Source organism: Oncorhynchus gorbuscha, linkage group LG06 (genome assembly GCF_021184085.1).
Source record: "Oncorhynchus gorbuscha isolate QuinsamMale2020 ecotype Even-year linkage group LG06, OgorEven_v1.0, whole genome shotgun sequence".
Lineage (NCBI taxonomy): Eukaryota > Metazoa > Chordata > Actinopteri > Salmoniformes > Salmonidae > Oncorhynchus > Oncorhynchus gorbuscha.
This window is the reverse complement of record NC_060178.1, coordinates 78,449,329-78,468,004: the sequence shown is the minus strand read 5'-3', so window position 1 is coordinate 78,468,004 and position 18,676 is coordinate 78,449,329. Positions and strand designations below refer to the sequence as shown.

General features: G+C 44.3%; 1 protein-coding gene across 2 annotated transcripts in view; it reads right to left on the bottom strand.

Moving 5' to 3' along the window:
• The window catches only part of LOC124038373 (transmembrane protein 150A-like), a 74,577-nt gene extending 72,013 nt beyond the window's left edge, over window positions 1-2,564 (bottom strand). Inside the window, exons 1-2 of one of the 2 annotated variants that reach the window (XM_046354184.1) lie at window positions 2,202-2,564; window positions 1,626-1,888 (exon numbers count right to left, since the gene is read on the bottom strand). In XM_046354184.1, the coding sequence (XP_046210140.1) occupies window positions 1,626-1,783 (158 nt within the window). In that variant the 5' untranslated portion in view covers window positions 1,784-1,888; window positions 2,202-2,564. The remainder of the gene's footprint in view (window positions 1-1,625; window positions 1,889-2,201) is intronic. The other variant, XM_046354182.1, reaches the window with a different exon arrangement.
• Between the last annotated feature and the right edge of the window lie 16,112 nt (window positions 2,565-18,676).

The following is an 18,676-nucleotide window of genomic DNA, read 5'->3' as shown; positions in this document are numbered from 1 at the left end:
ATTTACAAACAAATAGGTGGCTGGCTCAACTGTTCTGGTTAACTATGGTAACATGCTGACCAGACCGCAGGCTCGCGTGCGTCCGCGCAAGTTGATTTTGTCCCCCCACATCAGACGCGATCAGGACACGCAGGTTGAAATATCAAAACAAACTCTGAACCAATTATATTAATTTGGGGACAGGTCAAAAAGCATTAAAAATGTATGGCAATTTATCTCCGTAACTTGCTGTTGCTAGCTAATTTGTCCTGGGATATAAACATTGGGTTATTATTTTACCTGAAACGCACAAGATCCTCTGACAATTAATCTACAGATCAAACAGTCAACCGAGTTCAATTCTAGGAATCTCTCCTCCTTCAGGCTTCTTCTTCTTTGGACTTTATATGGCGGTTTGCAACCAACTTTAAGGTGCATTACCACAACCGACTGGACTAGAGTGTGGACCTCAGATCATCTTTCAACCACTCATGTGGGTATATGCTCCTAAAACCCAATGAGGATATGGGAGAGGCAGGACTTGCAGGGCGTCGAGCGTCACAAATAGAACCAAGTTCTATTTTAGCGCCTAGCTACACAGCCGTTCATTGACACGCACGAGCAGTGTGGATGAAATTATGAATTAAATTTTATTTTGCAACACTCGCTCACGAGACATGTGGTCAGCATGTAAGCTTCATAATGCTAAATAATGTGACAGGTGAAATGAAGAACATAATCTGCTTTATCTACTAAGGTATTGCACAAGTTGACTGCAGATATTTACTTAAAAAGTAGCTACAAATATTAAAATTAATTGAAAAACATTTGTTTCAAAAATAGTTTCAACGGTATTGAGAGTATTGAAAAACCATCCAGTGGCTATGTCCAAATATCCCAGCATACGGTATACCGCCCAAGCCTATAGGTGAGAGGAAACTGGCAGCAACACAGCAGCCAACACCCTTTCCTCCCTATCCATCTTTCCTTCTCTCACTCTCCTTATTTGGGGAGGACAGGCTCACAGTAATGGCTGGAACAGAATAAATGGAATGTTAATCTATCTCATCAAACACATGTGTTTCATGTGTTTGATACCATTCCATTGACTCCATTCAACCATTATTATGAGTCATCGTCCTCTCAGCAGCCTCCTGTGATACACTCGTATCCTGTGGACCGGTTCGTACATAAAACATTCTTCATTCAGGCTGCAAAGGCGTTGATTTTCTGGGGGGGAAAGGCTGGACATTTTTGGGAAAATATGCCTACTTTCTTTATGAAACACCATTTTACACCACCATGCTAGGGTGACTAATGCTAATTCCTGACTTTGTGTACAGCGTTCAGACCAAATGTAAACAACAGACTGCTGCAACCTGATTGTCTGAACGCAATACGCAACATCCGGGACTAGCATTTAGCCACTCTTAAATGGTGATGGTAAAATTGTGTTTCATAAAGAAAGTATGCATATATTTTTATATCCACCATCTCATTAAATATGGCTAAAATGCAATTTTTTATGTAGTACCTGTCCACGGGGATAGGAGTGTATAGCTGGCAGTACAATGAAACTGCTCAATATCACCACCTGCCTGCCTTTGGGTTCAAGCCTAGATTAAAACAAAAACAGAGGCACTCACACAACCCAAATTCCAGTGATGGTCAAGGCAGGCAGACTGACAGGTAGTATCGCCCAAAAAGACATGTCCACTCCCCGTCCTGTCCCTCCGCTTCGGGAATCGGTCTTCTTTCTCCTCGTCCTTGGCCAAACTTGCACTCTCCTCTCATGAGCTACCATTTAACTCAAGGTGACTGGCAGCTGCATCTCAGCCGATTTGTTCGTGATTTGGGCCCCAAGTTGGGTGCGAGGAAAGGGAGAGAGTAAAGCGGCGACGTGTCCAGTCTAGAAAGAGGAAAAATTGATAAATACTCAACATCATCGTGTTGTCACTATTGGCTATCATGATCATCAGATCAGTTATCTATTTTAGCCGCCTGGTTTATAGTGTAAACACACCAGATGATCAGCTTTTTGACACTTTCGCAGCAAAATGACAGAATTTTATGTGCAACATTTGCATAACTTCAGTTAGAGGTTTGATGCTGAATTCCCTAGATATCAACTCTAGCAAATTCTTACAGGAAATAAAGATAAGATACATTGTCAGTATATCACATTTTCCCTTTTGGATTAGAATCAAGTTTTTCGCTCTCACCTTTTGTTTCTTCTTGCTCGTCTGAGCGCCTTCAGCTAGCTGCAATACCTCTGTCAAAAGACAATCCAATGATGATCACCATTTAACGAGGAAAATCTCCGGTGTTTCTCACGAAAAACTAAGTTCAGTTGATTCAACGATGCAGTTGCAATAGTCCATCAAATCTTTGGGTAGTTTTAAGTCCTCCTTGTCCGTTTTTCTTCTTTGAATGGGACAATGTGTGCTTTTTTCAAAGGGCACAGACAGTGTATCGCGGTGTGGCAGGGTCAAAAAGCATCAAAGCGAGCCAGCCAGCTGTTGAGCTGGACTCCTCCCACAGACGCGAGATTGAGTGGATTCAATTTAACTCACCAATGTGCGCCGGTTGGAGTAGATGTGCAGAAAATGACTGGAAATCCAACGGCCATAAAGGACGAACTCCGGTCACGTGAACTAAATCAAGTGCAACTTTGGGTTTTCTCGCGCCTCCAATGCGTTGACGTTCCAGCCTGCATTTTCTCTCTTGGGGAAAGTAATTAGGCATATTTGCTTTGTTTGTTTGTTGTTCCCAATTTTTTGTTTGTTTGTTGTTCCTAATATTTTGTTTGTTTGTTGTTCCTAATATTTTACTCAATCATATTATTCTCATTACTCTTGGAATGACATTGCTGTTACTCAGTGTATTAACTAGGCCTAAATCCCAATTACCCTGTTGGGCATGCATGCCTTGGGATAAATATTCTTGATACCATGGTGTGTCTCAATAGTCTGACCTCCTCTCATCATCTCCTTTCAGTCCAATATTTTGAAGGAAAGGAGACCTTCAGGTCAAACCAAATAGGTAGCAGGAAATAAGCATAGCATACTAGAAGTTGCACAGCTGTATCATGTACATTACATCTAAATCCGTAGGGAATCCATTTTAACACATTCATCCATCATCAATATGACTGGGTTGAAAACTAGCTCTCAGGAATCCAAGAGGCCATACCCATTCGAACCATTGACCACAACATGGCCAAGGTTTGCATGGGGACCATATGGGTGAAGATTTTCTGGAACCCAACTTGCTGTTGCTAAAAATATGGAGATTTCTGTGCATTCGAGATCCACTAGCCTACCTCCTTTCAGCTGCTCCACTTGTACACAAAACCATTTGAACAAACATAGTTATTTGTCTGTTGAAACAGTAGGCTATTGCAAACATAAGCATGACTCAAACAAGTTGTCCAGCAATTTCATGTTATTTTTTCAGGAGGGGAGTTACATGCAGTTATTTAGGCAAGCTACTGTAGATCAAACAAGCAAGACACACATAGAAAAAAACACTCATTGTTTTTGCTGCAATGCAATTTGTAGACTGCGTCTTGCTTGTGCTACGGCAATATCCATTACGACAGACTTAGAAGGTTGTAGCCTTCATGTACACTGAGTGTACAAAACATTATGAACACCTGCTCTTTCCATGACATTGACTGACCAGGTGAATCCAGGTGAAAGCTATGATCCCTTATTGATCAGTGTCAATGAAGGGGAGGAGATAGGTTAAAGAAGGATTGTTAAGCCTTGAGACAATTGAGACATGGATTGTGTATGTGTGCCATTCAGAGGGTCAATGGGCAAGACAAAATATTTAAGTGCCTGGGTTTTTAATGTTCAACTGGGTTTTTCATGCTCAACAGTTTCCTGTGTATTAAGAATGGTCCACCACCCCCAAAGGATATCCAGCCAACTTCACACAGCTTTGGGAAGCATTGGAGTCAACATTGGCCAGCATCCCTTTGGAATGCTTTCGACACCTTGTAGAGTCCATGCCCCAATGAATTGAGGTTGTTCTGGGGGATACTAAGATTTGAGAAATACGTTTCCAGAGGGCGGGGTTGAAAATGCAGTATTCATAACTGGTTGTCTGCGTGGATGGTCCTATTAGAGTTCGCCAACATGTAGTCCTAAAACCCGGAAATTAGTTATCGCTGGTTCGTTCAGCCATTCCTATTGGGAAAATGAATAGGGAAAGAATAGGTTAACACAGGCCTAGGAGATCTTATATGTTTTGTTCTGAGATAAAGCGAAGGGAATTATGAAGCATTTACTGTATGTGCTATATGTGATTTTTTTGTTACTTTTTTAAAATTCTGTAGCATTTATGTAACATTAGCTGATGAAGATTATATCATAGAACGAAACGTATAAGATCTCCTAAACCTGTGTTTACCATAGACCTTATTTTCTGCATTTATCCAAAAACCCTAGTTTGTTAGTGCCTACAAAAAGAGCGGAGTTAGTGCCTACTATTGCTCTCTATGTAGGCAGGAATTTCAGACAATATATCCACGGGAAACATAGCTGCAGGAAGTAGGGGTGTTGCAGCACCCCTGAAAAATTTGAATAAAAATATATATTATACACATTTTTTACACGTTTTTGCTTCATGTGATAGTTGGTTTAATTAATAATACTTTTCTGTGGATATATTGTCTCAAGTTCCTGTCTATATAAGGACCAACCATGCAGACAACCGGTAGACTAAGTTCAAATGTTATTTTATTCAACATTCTGTCTTGTAAAGGACCTGAGAGGACCATTTCAAGAATCAAATTTAGAAATGTACCTGTCTGGTCCCCACTCCCCAAGCAAGGCCAATGTGTACAACAGTCCTGACCAATGTTCCTTCTGCGCTGCACACGTGCGTCACGCACCTCATCTAGGTCTGCTGCACAGAATAAATGCATGGTATGCAGAAAAACAAGGGATTGAATGTCACTAAGTTCACCCCATTAGTTTGCACTATATAAACAATTTTTTTCTGTGATCGAATCAACATTATATCAGTCCCTTTTCAATGCAACAAAACAAAACAAATCTAACTTTGCAAGACTGAGCCTATTATTTTGTTATAGGCAAAGCCAAAGCACAATGGAGTAGAATTCTATTGGCAGGGGTAGCCCACCAGCAGTCTTTCAATCATCTGTGAGTGAATTAGCTTTTCAGGTCAGAGCATAGAAGTGTGCACATTTGTTGATATTCTTTGTTAGTTAGCCAGTTATTAGCCCCCTTACAAATAAGTATAGGCCAGTAATGGGGAGTTACTTCTTCCTACAAGAGCACAAAACATGCAGGCTACATTTCAACCTGTCTTTGAAAAGCCAGTCAGGTAAAACGTTTGTCTTAATTAAAGGGGCAGTGTTGTATTTTTAGACAGGCTTGAATATGCAAATAAGCCAATAGGCAGAGTAAGGTATGGTACGGTAATAATAATAAATTGTATCTTGTAAAGTGTTTTCTTGCATCATACAATACAATACAATGTAATTTACAGTTATTTGGCCCATGATGTTGTAGACCAATTAAAATTGTATGTCAAACCCTTCATAATGTAATAACGTTTTCTTTATGTCTCATGCAATGTAGGCCTACATTGAGCAACACATATAGGCTACTGAAACCTAAATTAAGAAATAAAAAGCTATTTCCATGTGAAAATGTTTGGGATTTGCTCCATTGGTTTTGTTGGTCTACACTACTTACTGCTCAAATAGCCACTAATGTCAGTGCTTAATTTGACAGGATCCGGCACCTCTCAGATTTGACTTTATGTCACGTTCTGACCTTAGTTTGTTTTTGTCTTTGTGTTAGGTTGGTCAGGGCGTGAGTTGGGTTGTCTGTGTTATTTTGTTCTAGGTTATATTTTCTACGTGTTTGGCCTAGTATGGTTCCCACCTGTGTTTTGTGGGTGATTATTTTCTGTTTAGTGTTTCTTCATCACCTTACAGGACTGTTTTAAAAAAACATTTATTTACGTTGTTGTTTTGTTCGGTGTTCAGTTGTTTCATTAAAATAATGGACACTTACCACTCTGCGCTTTGGTCCACTTACAAGACCTACCTTCTTCCACCTACAACAGCCGTTACACTTTATTTGTTCCGGCACCTATTTGCCTACATCCGGTAGCTCTTGCGGCATGATTTATTCATTGTTTCCCTGTTCAAACTGTAGACATTCTAATAAAAGCTATCGGTGTTAAATCAAGTTGCCTTCTCATTATTTCTCCTGCCCTCCAGAAAGACCATCATGTAAAAGCACAGTGATCCTTCTGTGTAATCATCCTATCCTGCCACACTGATTCCAGACCTGCTTTATTCTTTGTACATAGAGGTTATGGGGAGGGTCAGTGGGGTAAGTAACTGATCTTGACAAAGGTCTTGGTAGTCGTGGTCAGCTAGTGAAGAGATTCCTACGTAATCATGTTAGTCATCATAATCTAGGCTAGTCATGAATCAAACCCAGAATGATTCAGATAGCTGTCAGTGCCGGAGGAGAGGAGTGAGGGGGAAACTGTTCCTGATGGCGATGCCTTACCTAGCAGCACTGCTTGAAACGACTGGAAGGATTAAACTAGCAAAAGAGTGGGTATAGTAAATTACCATCCTATGCCTCAGATGTAAAAAAACAAACAAAAAAACAATTAAACCTCAAATAAAGAGCCCTCAGAAAAATGTTTTCTGAACATGCCCGCCCAAACCAAGGCGCATTTGGTGGGAGTAAGTCTTATAGACAAGGTTAAAAAGGACATCTAGGTTATAGTTAACACTCAAAATGAAAAAAATAGACACTACAGCCAGTCTTCAGAACAGCCTTAGAAGGAGACGAAACGTCACAGCCACAGGTCCGCTCATGGCTTTTAGCAAGAAATTGGCTCTCAGGAGTTAAATGGACTTGACATGGGGAGAGTCATTGTGGGAGGTTTTGAAAACTAAGGTAGGACATTTTTTTTATTTTACAAACTTGTTCGGTACTGTGAAGATAATCTAAATATGTGCTTTATATTATCACATAGGTAGGAGGCCTATATATTCTCATATGTGTGTTCTGCTGTAGCCTTCATTGATTTATTTTATTTGGAGTTATATTCCGATATTGTGATATTTGTTCTACTGCTACATTGATGTCTTGAAAATTATATGAAATTCAGGTCTTGTAAGCCCCACAGCTGAGTATGTGTGCATTACTGGAGGCTCCTCCTCAGAGGAAGGGGAGGACCATCCTCCTCAGTGAATTTCATCAAGAAATTAAATTGTAAAACATTTTAAAAGTTATAATTTTCAGATAAAACTATACTAAATATAATCATGTCACCAAATAACTGATTAAAACACACAGCTTTGCAAAGAAGGTCTACAGTAGCCTAAACAGCACCAAGGTAGCACCATGGTGAAGACCGCTAACTTCCGTTCTCCTTTGGGTACATTGACTTCAATACAAAATCTAGGAGGCTCATGGTTCTCACCCCCTTCCATAGACTTACACAGCAATTATGACAACTTCCCGGAGGACGTCCTCCAGCCTATCAGAACTCTTGCAGCATGAAATGACATGTTGTCCACCCAATCAAAGGATCAGATAATTAATCTAGTACTAAAAGCTACAGCTAGCTAGCACTGCATTGTTAGTGTGGTGAGTAAATGTGGTGAGTATTTGACTCAAAGAGAAAAGCAATAGTTGAACAGTGTTGAGTAAATTAATTTATACCAAAATGAAGGAGAAGCAGAGAGAGATAGAGAGATCTATTTGTTTCACTTTCAATTTCACTTACTTAGCTAGAAAATGCAGCTAGCCAGTTTTGTCATGTTTGTCATTTATTATCATGTCTTGTCCCTGTGCTCCCCATGCTATTCGTTTCCCTCTGCTGGTCTTATTTGGTTCTTTCCCTCCTATCCCTCTCTCTCCCCCTCCCTCTCTCACTCTCTCGCTCTCTCTTCTCTCTATCGTTCCGTTCCTGCTCCCAGCTGTTCCTATTCCCCTAATCATCATTTAGTCTTCCCACACCTGTTCCCGATCCTTTCCCCTGATTAGAGTCCCTATTTATTCCTTTGTGATCCGTTCCTGTGCCGTCGGTTCCTTGTTTTGTATTCCATGCTGTGATTGCGTTTCGCCCTGTCCTGTCGTGTTTTTGCCGTGAGTGTGTATCACCCTGTCCTGTCGTGTTTTGTGCCTTCTTCAGACGCTGCGTGTGAGCAGGTGTCTCAGTTGACTACGGCCTGCGCCTACCCGCTAATATGCAGTCTGTGGCCGCTTCTCCAGTTGTTTTCCCCTCTACTAATCTAGAGGATTTCAGTTATTCGGTTTTGAACATTAATAAACTCTGTTTCTGTTAAGTCGCGTTTGGGTCCTCCTTCACCTGCATGACAGAAGGAACCGACCAAGGAATGGACCCAGCGACTTCAGGCTCGTTACACTGCCGTCAGTTCAAGGAGCCATGCTCGGCAGACACGAGCAGGAATTGTCTGCTGCTCGCCATGCCGTGGAGAACCTGGCCGCTCAGGTTTCCGACCTCTCTGGACAGTTCCAGAGTCTACGTCTCGTGCCACCTGTTACTCCCTGGCCTGCCGAGCCTCCAGAACCCAGGGTTAATAACCCACCTTGCTACTCCGGGCAGCCCACTGAGTGCCGCTCCTTTCTCACGCAGTGTGAGATTGTGTTCTCTCTCCAACCCCACACATACTCTAGAGAGAGAGCTCGGGTTGCTTACGTCATTTCACTCCTTACTGGCCGGGCTCGAGAATGGGGCACAGCTATCTGGGAGGCAAGGGCTGATTGCTCTAACAGATTCCAGAACTTTAAAGAGGAGATGATTCGGGTTTTTGACCGTTCAGTTTTTGGTGAGGAGGCTTCTAGGGCCCTGGCTTCCTTATGCCAAGGTGAACGGTCCATAACGGATTATTCCATTGAGTTTCGCACTCTTGCTGCCTCTAGTGAGTGGAACGAGCCGGCGCTGCTCGCTCGTTTTCTGGAGGGACTCCACGCAGCGGTTAAGGATGAGATTCTCTCCCGGGAGGTTCCTTCAGATGTGGACTCTTTGATTGCTCTCGCCATCCGCATAGAACGACGGGTAGATCTTCGTCACCGGGCTCGTGGAAGAGAGCTCGCATCAACGGTGTTTCCCTGCTCCGCATCGCAACCATCTCCCTCCTCTGGCTTTGAGACTGAGCCCATGCAGCTGGGAGGGATTCGCATCTCGAATAAGGAGAGGGAACGGAGGATCACCAACCGCCTGTGCCTCTATTGCGGAGTTGCTGGACATTTTGTTAATTCATGTCCAGTAAGAGGCCAGAGCCCATCAGTAAAAGGGCTACTGGTGAGCGCTACTACTCAGTCCTCTTCATCTAGATCTTGTACTACTATGTCGGTCCATCTACGCTGGACCGGTTCGGGTGCTACATGCAGTGCCTTGATTGACTCTGGGGCTGAGGGTTGTTTCATGGACGAAGCATGGGTTCGGAAACAAACATTCCTTTCAGACCGTTAGACAAGCCTACGCCCATGTTTGCCTTAGATGGTAGTCATCTTCCCAGTATCAAATTTGAGACACTACCTTTAACTCTCACAGTATCTGGTAACCACAGTGAGACTATTTCTTTTTTGATTTTCCGTTCACCGTTTACACCTGTTGTTTTGGGTCATCCCTGGCTAGTATGTCATAATCCTTCTATTAATTGGTCTAGTAATTCTATCCTATCCTGGAACGTTTCTTGTCATGTGAAGTGTTTAATGTCTGCCATCCCTCCCGTTTCTTCTCTCCCTACTTCTCAGGAGGAACCTGGCGATTTGACAGGAGTGCCGGAGGAATATCATGATCTGCGCACGGTCTTCAGTCGGTCCCGAGCCAACTCCCTTCCTCCTCACCGGTCGTATGATTGTAGTATTGATCTCCTTCCAGGGACCACGCCTCCTCGAGGTAGACTATACTCTCTGTCGGCTCCCGAACGTAAGGCTCTCGAGGATTATTTGTCTGTGTCTCTTGACGCCGGTACCATAGTGCCTTCTTCTTCTCCGGCCGGGCGGGGTTCTTTTTGTTAAGAAGAAGGACGGTACTCTGCGCCCCTGCGTGGATTATCGAGGGCTGAATGACATAACGGTTAAGAATCGTTATCCGCTTCCCCTTATGTCATCAGCCTTCGAGATTCTGCAGGGAGCCAGGTGCTTTACTAAGTTGGACCTTCGTAACGCTTACCATCTCGTGCGCATCAGAGAGGGGGACGAGTGGAAAACGGCGTTTAACACTCCGTTAGGGCATTTTGAGTACCGGGTTCTGCCGTTCGGTCTCCCAATGCGCCAGCTGTTTTTCAGGCATTAGTTAATGATGTTCTGAGAGACATGCTGAACATTTTTGTTTTTGTCTATCTTGACGATATCCTGATTTTTTCTCCGTCACTCGAGATTCATGTTCAGCACGTTCGACGTGTTCTACAGCGCCTTTTAGAGAATTGTCTCTACGTAAAGGCTGAGAAGTGCTCTTTTCATGTCTCCTCCGTTACTTTTCTCGGTTCCGTTATTTCCGCTGAAGGCATTCAGATGGATTCCGCTAAGGTCCAAGCTGTCAGTGATTGGCCCGTTCCAAGGTCACGTGTCGAGTTGCAGCGCTTTTTAGGTTTCGCTAATTTCTATCGGCGTTTCATTCGTAATTTCGGTCAAGTTGCTGCCCCTCTCACAGCTCTTACTTCTGTCAAGACGTGTTTTAAGTGGTCCGGTTCCGCCCAGGGAGCTTTTGATCTTCTAAAAGAACGTTTTACGTCCGCTCCTATCCTCGTTACTCCTGACGTCACTAGACAATTTATTGTCGAGATTGACAAGAGGTAGGCGTGGGAGCCATTCTATCCCAGCGCTTCCAGTCTGACGATAAGGTTCATCCTTGCGCTTATTTTTCTCATCGCCTGTCGCCATCTGAAACTATGATGTGGGTAACCGTGAACTGCTCGCCATCCGCTTAGCCCTAGGCGAATGGCGACAGTGGTTGGAGGGGCGACCGTTCCTTTTGTCGTTTGGACAGACCATAAGAACCTTGAGTACATCCGTTCTGCCAAACGACTTAATGCCCGTCAAGCTCGTTGGGCGTTGTTTTTCGCTCGTTTCGAGTTTGTGATTTCTTACCGTCCGGGTAGCAAGAACACCAAGCCTGATGCCTTATCCCGTCTGTTTAGTTCTTCTGTGGCTTCTACTGATCTCGAGGGGATTCTTCCTTATGGGCGTGTTGTCGGGTTGACAGTCTGGGGAATTGAAAGACAGGTTAAGCAAGCACTCACGCACACTGCGTCGCCGCGCGCTTGTCCTAGTAACCTCCTTTTCGTTCCTGTTTCCACTCGTCTGGCTGTTCTTCAGTGGGCTCACTCTGCCAAGTTAGCTGGTCATCCCGGTGTTCGAGGCACTCTTGCGTCTATTCGCCAGCGCTTTTGGTGGCCGACTCAGGAGCGTGACACGCGCCGTTTCGTGGCTGCGTGTTCAGACTGCGCGCAGAAGAAGTCTGGTAATTTTTTTCTGCTTCTGCTCCTGGTCTTGCTGGGTCTCAGTCTGTTCCCTGCCATCGCATCTCTCCTGTTCTTGTCCCTGCCCTTGCTGTGTCTCAGTCTGTCCCTAGTTCTCTTTTTTTTAGAGTAGTACCCTAGTTTCCCTTTTTATCGTTTTTCGTTACGGTCCTGAGGAGAGGAGTGGGGTTCTTTCTCGGGACGTGCTGGACCGTTTGATCTATGATTTCCTCCGTTGCTGCCAGTGTTCCTCCTCGAGAGCGCCAGGAGGCGCTCGGTGAGTGGGGGTACTGTCATGTTTGTCATTTATTATCATGTCTTGTCCCTGTGCTCCCCATGCTATTCGTTTCCCTCTGCTGGTCTTATTTGGTTCTTTCCCTCCTATCCCTCTCTCTCCCCCTCCCTCTCTCACTCTCTCGCTCTCTCTTCTCTCTATCGTTCCGTTCCTGCTCCCAGCTGTTCCTATTCCCCTAATCATCATTTAGTCTTCCCACACCTGTTCCCGATCCTTTCCCCTGATTAGAGTCCCTATTTATTCCTTTGTGATCCGTTCCTGTGCCGTCGGTTCCTTGTTTTGTATTCCATGCTGTGATTGCGTTTCGCCCTGTCCTGTCGTGTTTTTTGCCGTGAGTGTGTATCACCCTGTCCTGTCGTGTTTTGTGCCTTCTTCAGACGCTGCGTGTGAGCAGGTGTCTCAGTTGACTACGGCCTGCGCCTACCCGAAGCGACCTGCAGTCTGTGGCCGCTTCTCCAGTTGTTTTCCCCTCTACTAATCTAGAGGATTTCAGTTATTCGGTTTTGAACATTAATAAACTCTGTTTCTGTTAAGTCGCGTTTGGGTCCTCCTTCACCTGCATGACAAGTTTAGTCTACTGAAACACCCTGCTCAAACAGAGGGATGCTATGTTAGCTAGCTGGCTGTGACTTTCCAACACAACACTGGAACTCTTCCAAGTCGAGATAAGCTTTTGGTATGACAGGTAGCAGGTTTACTTCTATTAGCTATGCTGACTATGACGTTACTTTAGCTAATATGGTGAACGATGTAGGCTGTTTGTAGAGGTTTGGCTTGGAAAGGTTTTTTCACCTGGTCACAAAATGTGTTGTACATTGAAGTCCAAAGCGAAGGGAAGAGAAGGAATACAACATGGATGTCACAAGAGTGAACTCCGTTTACGCGTGATCGGGGGTGTATTCATTCCGCCGGATATTGTTGTTTCTTAAACGGAAGCAAACGGAACAAAACAGGGATAAACATATCTGAATTTGTCCATAGAAACTCTTGTTTGCAACTGGACTAATGACTACACCCTATGTCATGTAGATGCAGGCAAGAGTGTGCAAGGCGGTATTGAATGTCACTGTCTGTTGTAGCAACCTCATGATGGGTATAGGGAAATTTGAGTATCGTGTAGTAGCCTAAACTTATTCTGTTACATTGAACTGGTTGAATGGAATATGAATGAGAGTCATCCAATATGCTATAATAGAAATAAGGCCATGCTGATGAAAAAAAATGTATCTTCCCTTATCTTAAACGACACTAACTGGCGGGTGTTCTGTCATCAAAATAAAAATTAGGCTATAAGAAATTCGGACTTGTGTAAGTCCCACAGCTATAATCAAGTATGTCGGCATACGTACTCAGTGCCCCAAACAATTCGAGGGAACATTATTAACTATTAATAATGTAACGATCGTCGTTGGAATGAGGTGAGGACCAAAGCGCAGCGTGGTACTTGTTCATGTTATTTAATTCAACTGAACAACATCTAACAAAGAAACAAAACAGCACAACCACACCAGCTCCGTCAGGTGCACCACATTAAACAGAAAGTATAATCACCCACAATTCAAGGGGGGGAAACCGGCTGCCTAAGTATGGTTCTCAATCAGGGACAACGATTGACAGCTGCCTCTGATTGAGAACCATTACCAAATCATAGAAAAATGAACATAGACAACCCACCCAACTCACGCCCTGACCATACTAAAACAAAGACATAACAAAATAAATAAGGTCAGAACGTGACAAATAATCCTTATGTGTTAAACGGGTTTGGAAACCTAAGAAACTCGACTGTATTATCACTCTGAAATAATTTTACAATTACAAAAGATAATTACAAAAGAGGAGTGAACATAAAACAACGTTGGCTCGAACCTGTGTTACACACACAAAAAAGGAAATCAGTGGTAAAACAACTAACAGTAAAGCCGTCTGCATACATAGGCTTGGCTGGCACACAGCATAACTGGGCTTGACCAACCGAACGAGTGTGATTGCATACTCCCTTAAAAGACGTTCGCCTGAAAAACGAGAAGAAAACGGCAAAATTACTGTCCCTATTGAGAGGACATATCAATAAGTACACTTCCCCAAAATACACCTTAAGTGTGTATTTTGCATTAGTAAAGGTTTCCAAAACCATATCACAATCAAGGATTAAAAAAAAACATGTTAGATACAAGTTTGGATTAATACCCCTCAGCTAATCAAAATAATCAAAATAATCAAAATCAAGAGACAATGATTCCAAATGCAATGTCATAATGCATTTGGGAGTCAAAGGAAAATATTGAAAACGTCTTCATACTGCCACCTAGTGCTTTGAAATCTCATTGTTTCCCAAATTATGAAGGAAAAACTGGTGTTTGGCTTGATACTGAACCTTATAGCAAGTGTCATGTGTGTAACATATCATACTGTAATGACCTGGTTAGATCATGAAGAAACAATTGTCCAGACAGAGGGTTGAGTTTACAAATTGACGGTTTATTAAGCCAACTTCACACAGGCTACTGTTTGGCCGTAGCCCACGCCAAATAAATGAAGGATACCCTATAAAACAACCGTGACCTTCTCTTGTAAAGGCCAGACATAAGAGAGAGAACAATGGCTAAACCTGGTCTTAACTTCCAATGCTCCACCCCCCTGGTCCATCCCACCAAGTCAGAACCGTATGATAAATAAAAGGGGCATATAAGCAGACAATGAAAGCTCTTACAATATTCAATGATGACATTACTCTAAAATAGGCTATAGACTACATATGCACCACCAAGTATGAACAGTAGGCTAAATTATGAGGTGAACAGGGAGTAAATTATTAGGGTGAGGCACATGGGCTACTAACAGTTTATTACACAACATACACATTACTTTCTTAGCTACAGTATACACAGTATCTTGAACATGCACGCTCCGTATTAGTACACAATTAGACATGTTTAGTCACAGTAACCTCAGAACATTTAAAAGAGATGTATCTACTGCTTGGACATTTCCATCTAAGCCACTTGATTAATTCCATTCTATAATTGTATTTTTTTGGTTGAGTTGGAGACATGCAGTATCCTTTGTTAACTTGTGGACAAGTTAATATTCTATTTATTGTGTTTCAAAAGTGATATTGAATTGTGTTTGGTTATCAACACAACCAAATATTAACATTTGAATTAGATGCATCTTCAACTTGGATATTTCCATCTGTCCCACTAATTACTGTCACGAGGTTCTTCCTGGGAAGGAAGAAAAAAAAAAAACACCACCAAACAGGCTACTTAAATATGGTTCCCAATCAGAGACAATGACTAACACCTGCCTCTGATTGAGAACCATATCAGGCCAAACATAGAAATAGACAAACTAGACATGTAACATAGAATGCCCACTCAGATCACACCCTGACCAAACAAAACATAGAAACATACAAAGCAAACTATAGTCAGGGTGTGACAATTACTCTGGAGCACAGATGCCGCTTGAGGGAGGATGCTAGAATGATGGAGGCATGAGTGACTGTGCTTCGTGTGGATTATGATGGGCGGGACGAGGAATCTGGGGCTCAGGATGTTAACAAACAAGACCCCGAAGTATTCCGGTAAGGCAGATTTGGAAGCTTTTCATGCTTAGTTTGAACTGTTAGCTCATTTCTGGGGATGGTCGAATGAAGATAGGGCACTGCAGTTGGCTTTATGCCTCACGGATGATGCTCTGGTCTGTTTGATATTGATTTGCTCCTGAGGACAGATGTGATTATGGGGCTTTAGTGGGAGCACTGAGGAGGCGCTTTGGACAGTGTGTACAGCCCGGGCCGTTGCGCTCCGAACTGAGAAATAGATGCAGGCATCCTGGAGAGCCACTACGGGTGCTAGCTAATGACATTGAGAGCCTCTCTCGGTGGGCATATGCTCACATGCCCCCCTCTGTGCACCGCGAGCTAGCACAGGACCAGCTGCTCCTACGGAGCTGCGCATACAGATCCAGCTGGTCTGCAGATAGTCTTGGAGATGGCTTTGGAGAGGGAGCTGGTGTGGGCTGGGGCTTCAGCTGGGGCTTGGGTGGGGGTGCAGGAAGACAGACCCACTGTGCGGGCAGGGGGCAGAGCAGCCCAGCGCTGGAAAAGCCTGCATGGGTGGCTGAAATGACTGAACTCATTTGTGCTGTGTCGCTACAGGCGGCATGAAACACACACCCTGGTCCCAGGGTCTGCTGGGGGTGTGGCCAGCGAGGCCATCTGCGCTGGGATTGCCCCATGTCCCCCAGAGCTCAGGGAAACGGCTCGGGTCTGCATAGACCGGGTAGTGCGGACCCCTGGCTCTCTTTCCCAACCACCATCATCTTCAGGAGGAGACCACCGGCACAGACTGGGAAGCAGGCTCCACTTTCCCCAGAAGCAGACGAGGGCAAGCTGATGGAGCCTGTTGTTGTGGTGGGCCGGACCTGTGTTGGGGACTTTTGTCATGTCCCTGTTACTGTGGAGGGGGTGCCCTGCTCTGCCCTGGTGGACACTGGGTCCACAGTAACCCTGGTGAGGCCGGATATTGTGCCAGGTTGGACTCCACAACTGTGCAGCTCCGCACAGTCACAGGTGAGCTGGCACCCATGAAAGGGAATAATGACTCTTGACAGTAGGGGGCAGGTCTGTGCGTCATCCTGTGTGGGTGGTGGCTGTGCAGGACCCTTGTATCCTGGGGTTGGACTTTCTTAGGAGCGCAGGTTGCCAGTTAGACCTAAATGGGGGCACACTGAGCTTCCAGGGAGGGCCGCCAGTCACCATGGCCCCCCCTAATGTCACATTTACTCAACCCAACAAACCCTTTACTCCAACATTAAAGCAGAAGAGACTCATGGCTGCCCCCCCTCCCCCACATCTGTGTGTGACATTTTCCCAGCTCCTCTGTCACCTATGGCTGTGTGTTACATTCCCCCAGCTACCTCCACGACATATCCCTCCGTGAGCCCCAGCCCAGCTGCCCCAGGTGGGAGAGGAGAGGACACTGTCTGCAATGAGGGAGATATGGGGGAGGAACTGTGTTGGTCTTGACCCCGAGCAGCAAGAACGGTTGTGGCAGTTGCTGTTTGAATTCAGAGACAGCTTTGTGCTGAGTGAGGAAGAGGTGGGTCACTCATCTGGTGCAGCATGAAATCGACACAAGTGATGCTCGGCCCATCAAGATGCGTCCCCGCCGTATCCCTCTGGCACAACAGGAGGTGGCAGACAAGGCTGTGTTGGAGGTGCAGAGGGCAGACTTCATCGAGCCCTCAGACATGGTTCCTAAGAAGGGGGGTAAGCTGAGCATCTGTGCGGACTACAGGCGGCTGAGTGAGGTAACCAGGAAGGAAACCTCGATGACATACTGGCCCATGGCAGCTCCTTACAGTCAGCCCTGGGGGCGCTACGTCGTGTGCTGGGGCGGCTGGCTGCCGCAGGTCTGAAGCTACACAGAAGTGCCACTTCATGAGGAGTGAGGTGTCCTTCTTGGGTACCCGAAGTGGGGAAGGAGGGTATCAGTACCATGGAGGACATGGTGGGAGCTGTCCGAGACTGGCCCACCCCCACCGACCCGCGTCAGCTGAAGAGCTTCCTGCACCTGGCCTCGTACTACAGGAGGTTTGTACAGGGATTCTCAAGCGTCGCTGCTCCCCTGAACCACCTGCTGCCGAAGGACAAGGCCAGTTCTAACCGTGCCACTAATTAGTCTGACTTTAATTCCAGTTGATCTACAAACAAATAATTGATATGTTGAATTCACATCTCCATCTCAACCAAAATAAAAGTTAAAGAATATGACTAAATAAAATCAAACTTTAAATGCACTTTAAGTAAAGTTTGATTAGATTTATTCCTATTCTTTAACTTAGATTTTTGGTTGAGATGGAGACATGAATCACAAATCAACTAATTAACTAATTTGTAGGCAAACTGGAATTGAAACCAGACTAATTAGTTGCACGGATCCAAGAAGAAGATACATCTCCTTCAAATGTTGATATTTCGTTAAATTGACAGCCATACACAATTCAATATCCCTAAATATCAATACATTTGAAATCAGTCAGAGCTTGAAACCCTATTTTTAGTTGAATGCTGATGACTTTCCAAATGCCATAGGCCAAAATAGCATAATTGATGATATATAGTGCATTTGGAAAGAATTCAGACCCATTCACTTTTCCTACATTTTGTTATGTTACAGCCTTATTCTAAAATTGATTTTTTTTAAATAAAACTCATAAATCTATACACAATACCCCATAATGACAAAGCAAAAACACGTTTTTAAAAGTGTATTAGAAATAACAAACTGAAATAACTTATTTACATAACTATTTAGACCCTTTGCAATGAAACTCGAAATTGAGTTCAGATGCATCCTGTTTCCGTTGATCATCCTTGAGATGTTTCTACAACTTGACAGGAGTCCACCCGTGGTAAATTCAATTGATTCGACATCATTTGGAAAGGTACGCACCTGTTTATATAAGGTCCCAAAGTTGACAGTGCATGTCAGAGCAAAAACCAAGCTATGAGGTCGAAGGAATTGACGATAGAGCTATGAGATAGGATGGTGTCGAGGGACAGATCTGGAGAAGGGTGCCAAAAAATGTCTGCAGCATTGAAGGTCCCCATGAACACAGTGGCCTCCATCATTCTTAAATGGAAGAAGTTTAGAACTGCCAAGACTCTTCCTAGAGCTGGCTTCTCGGCCAAACTGAGCAATCGGGGGAGAAGGGCCTAGGTCAGGGAGGTGACCAAGAACCCAATGGTCACTCTGACAGAGCTCCAGAGTTCCTCTGTGGAGATGGGAGAACCTTCCAGAAGTACAAACATCTCTGCAGGACTACCAATCAGGCCTTTATGGTAGTGACCAGACGGAAGCTAAATCTCAGCAAAAGGCACATGACAGCTC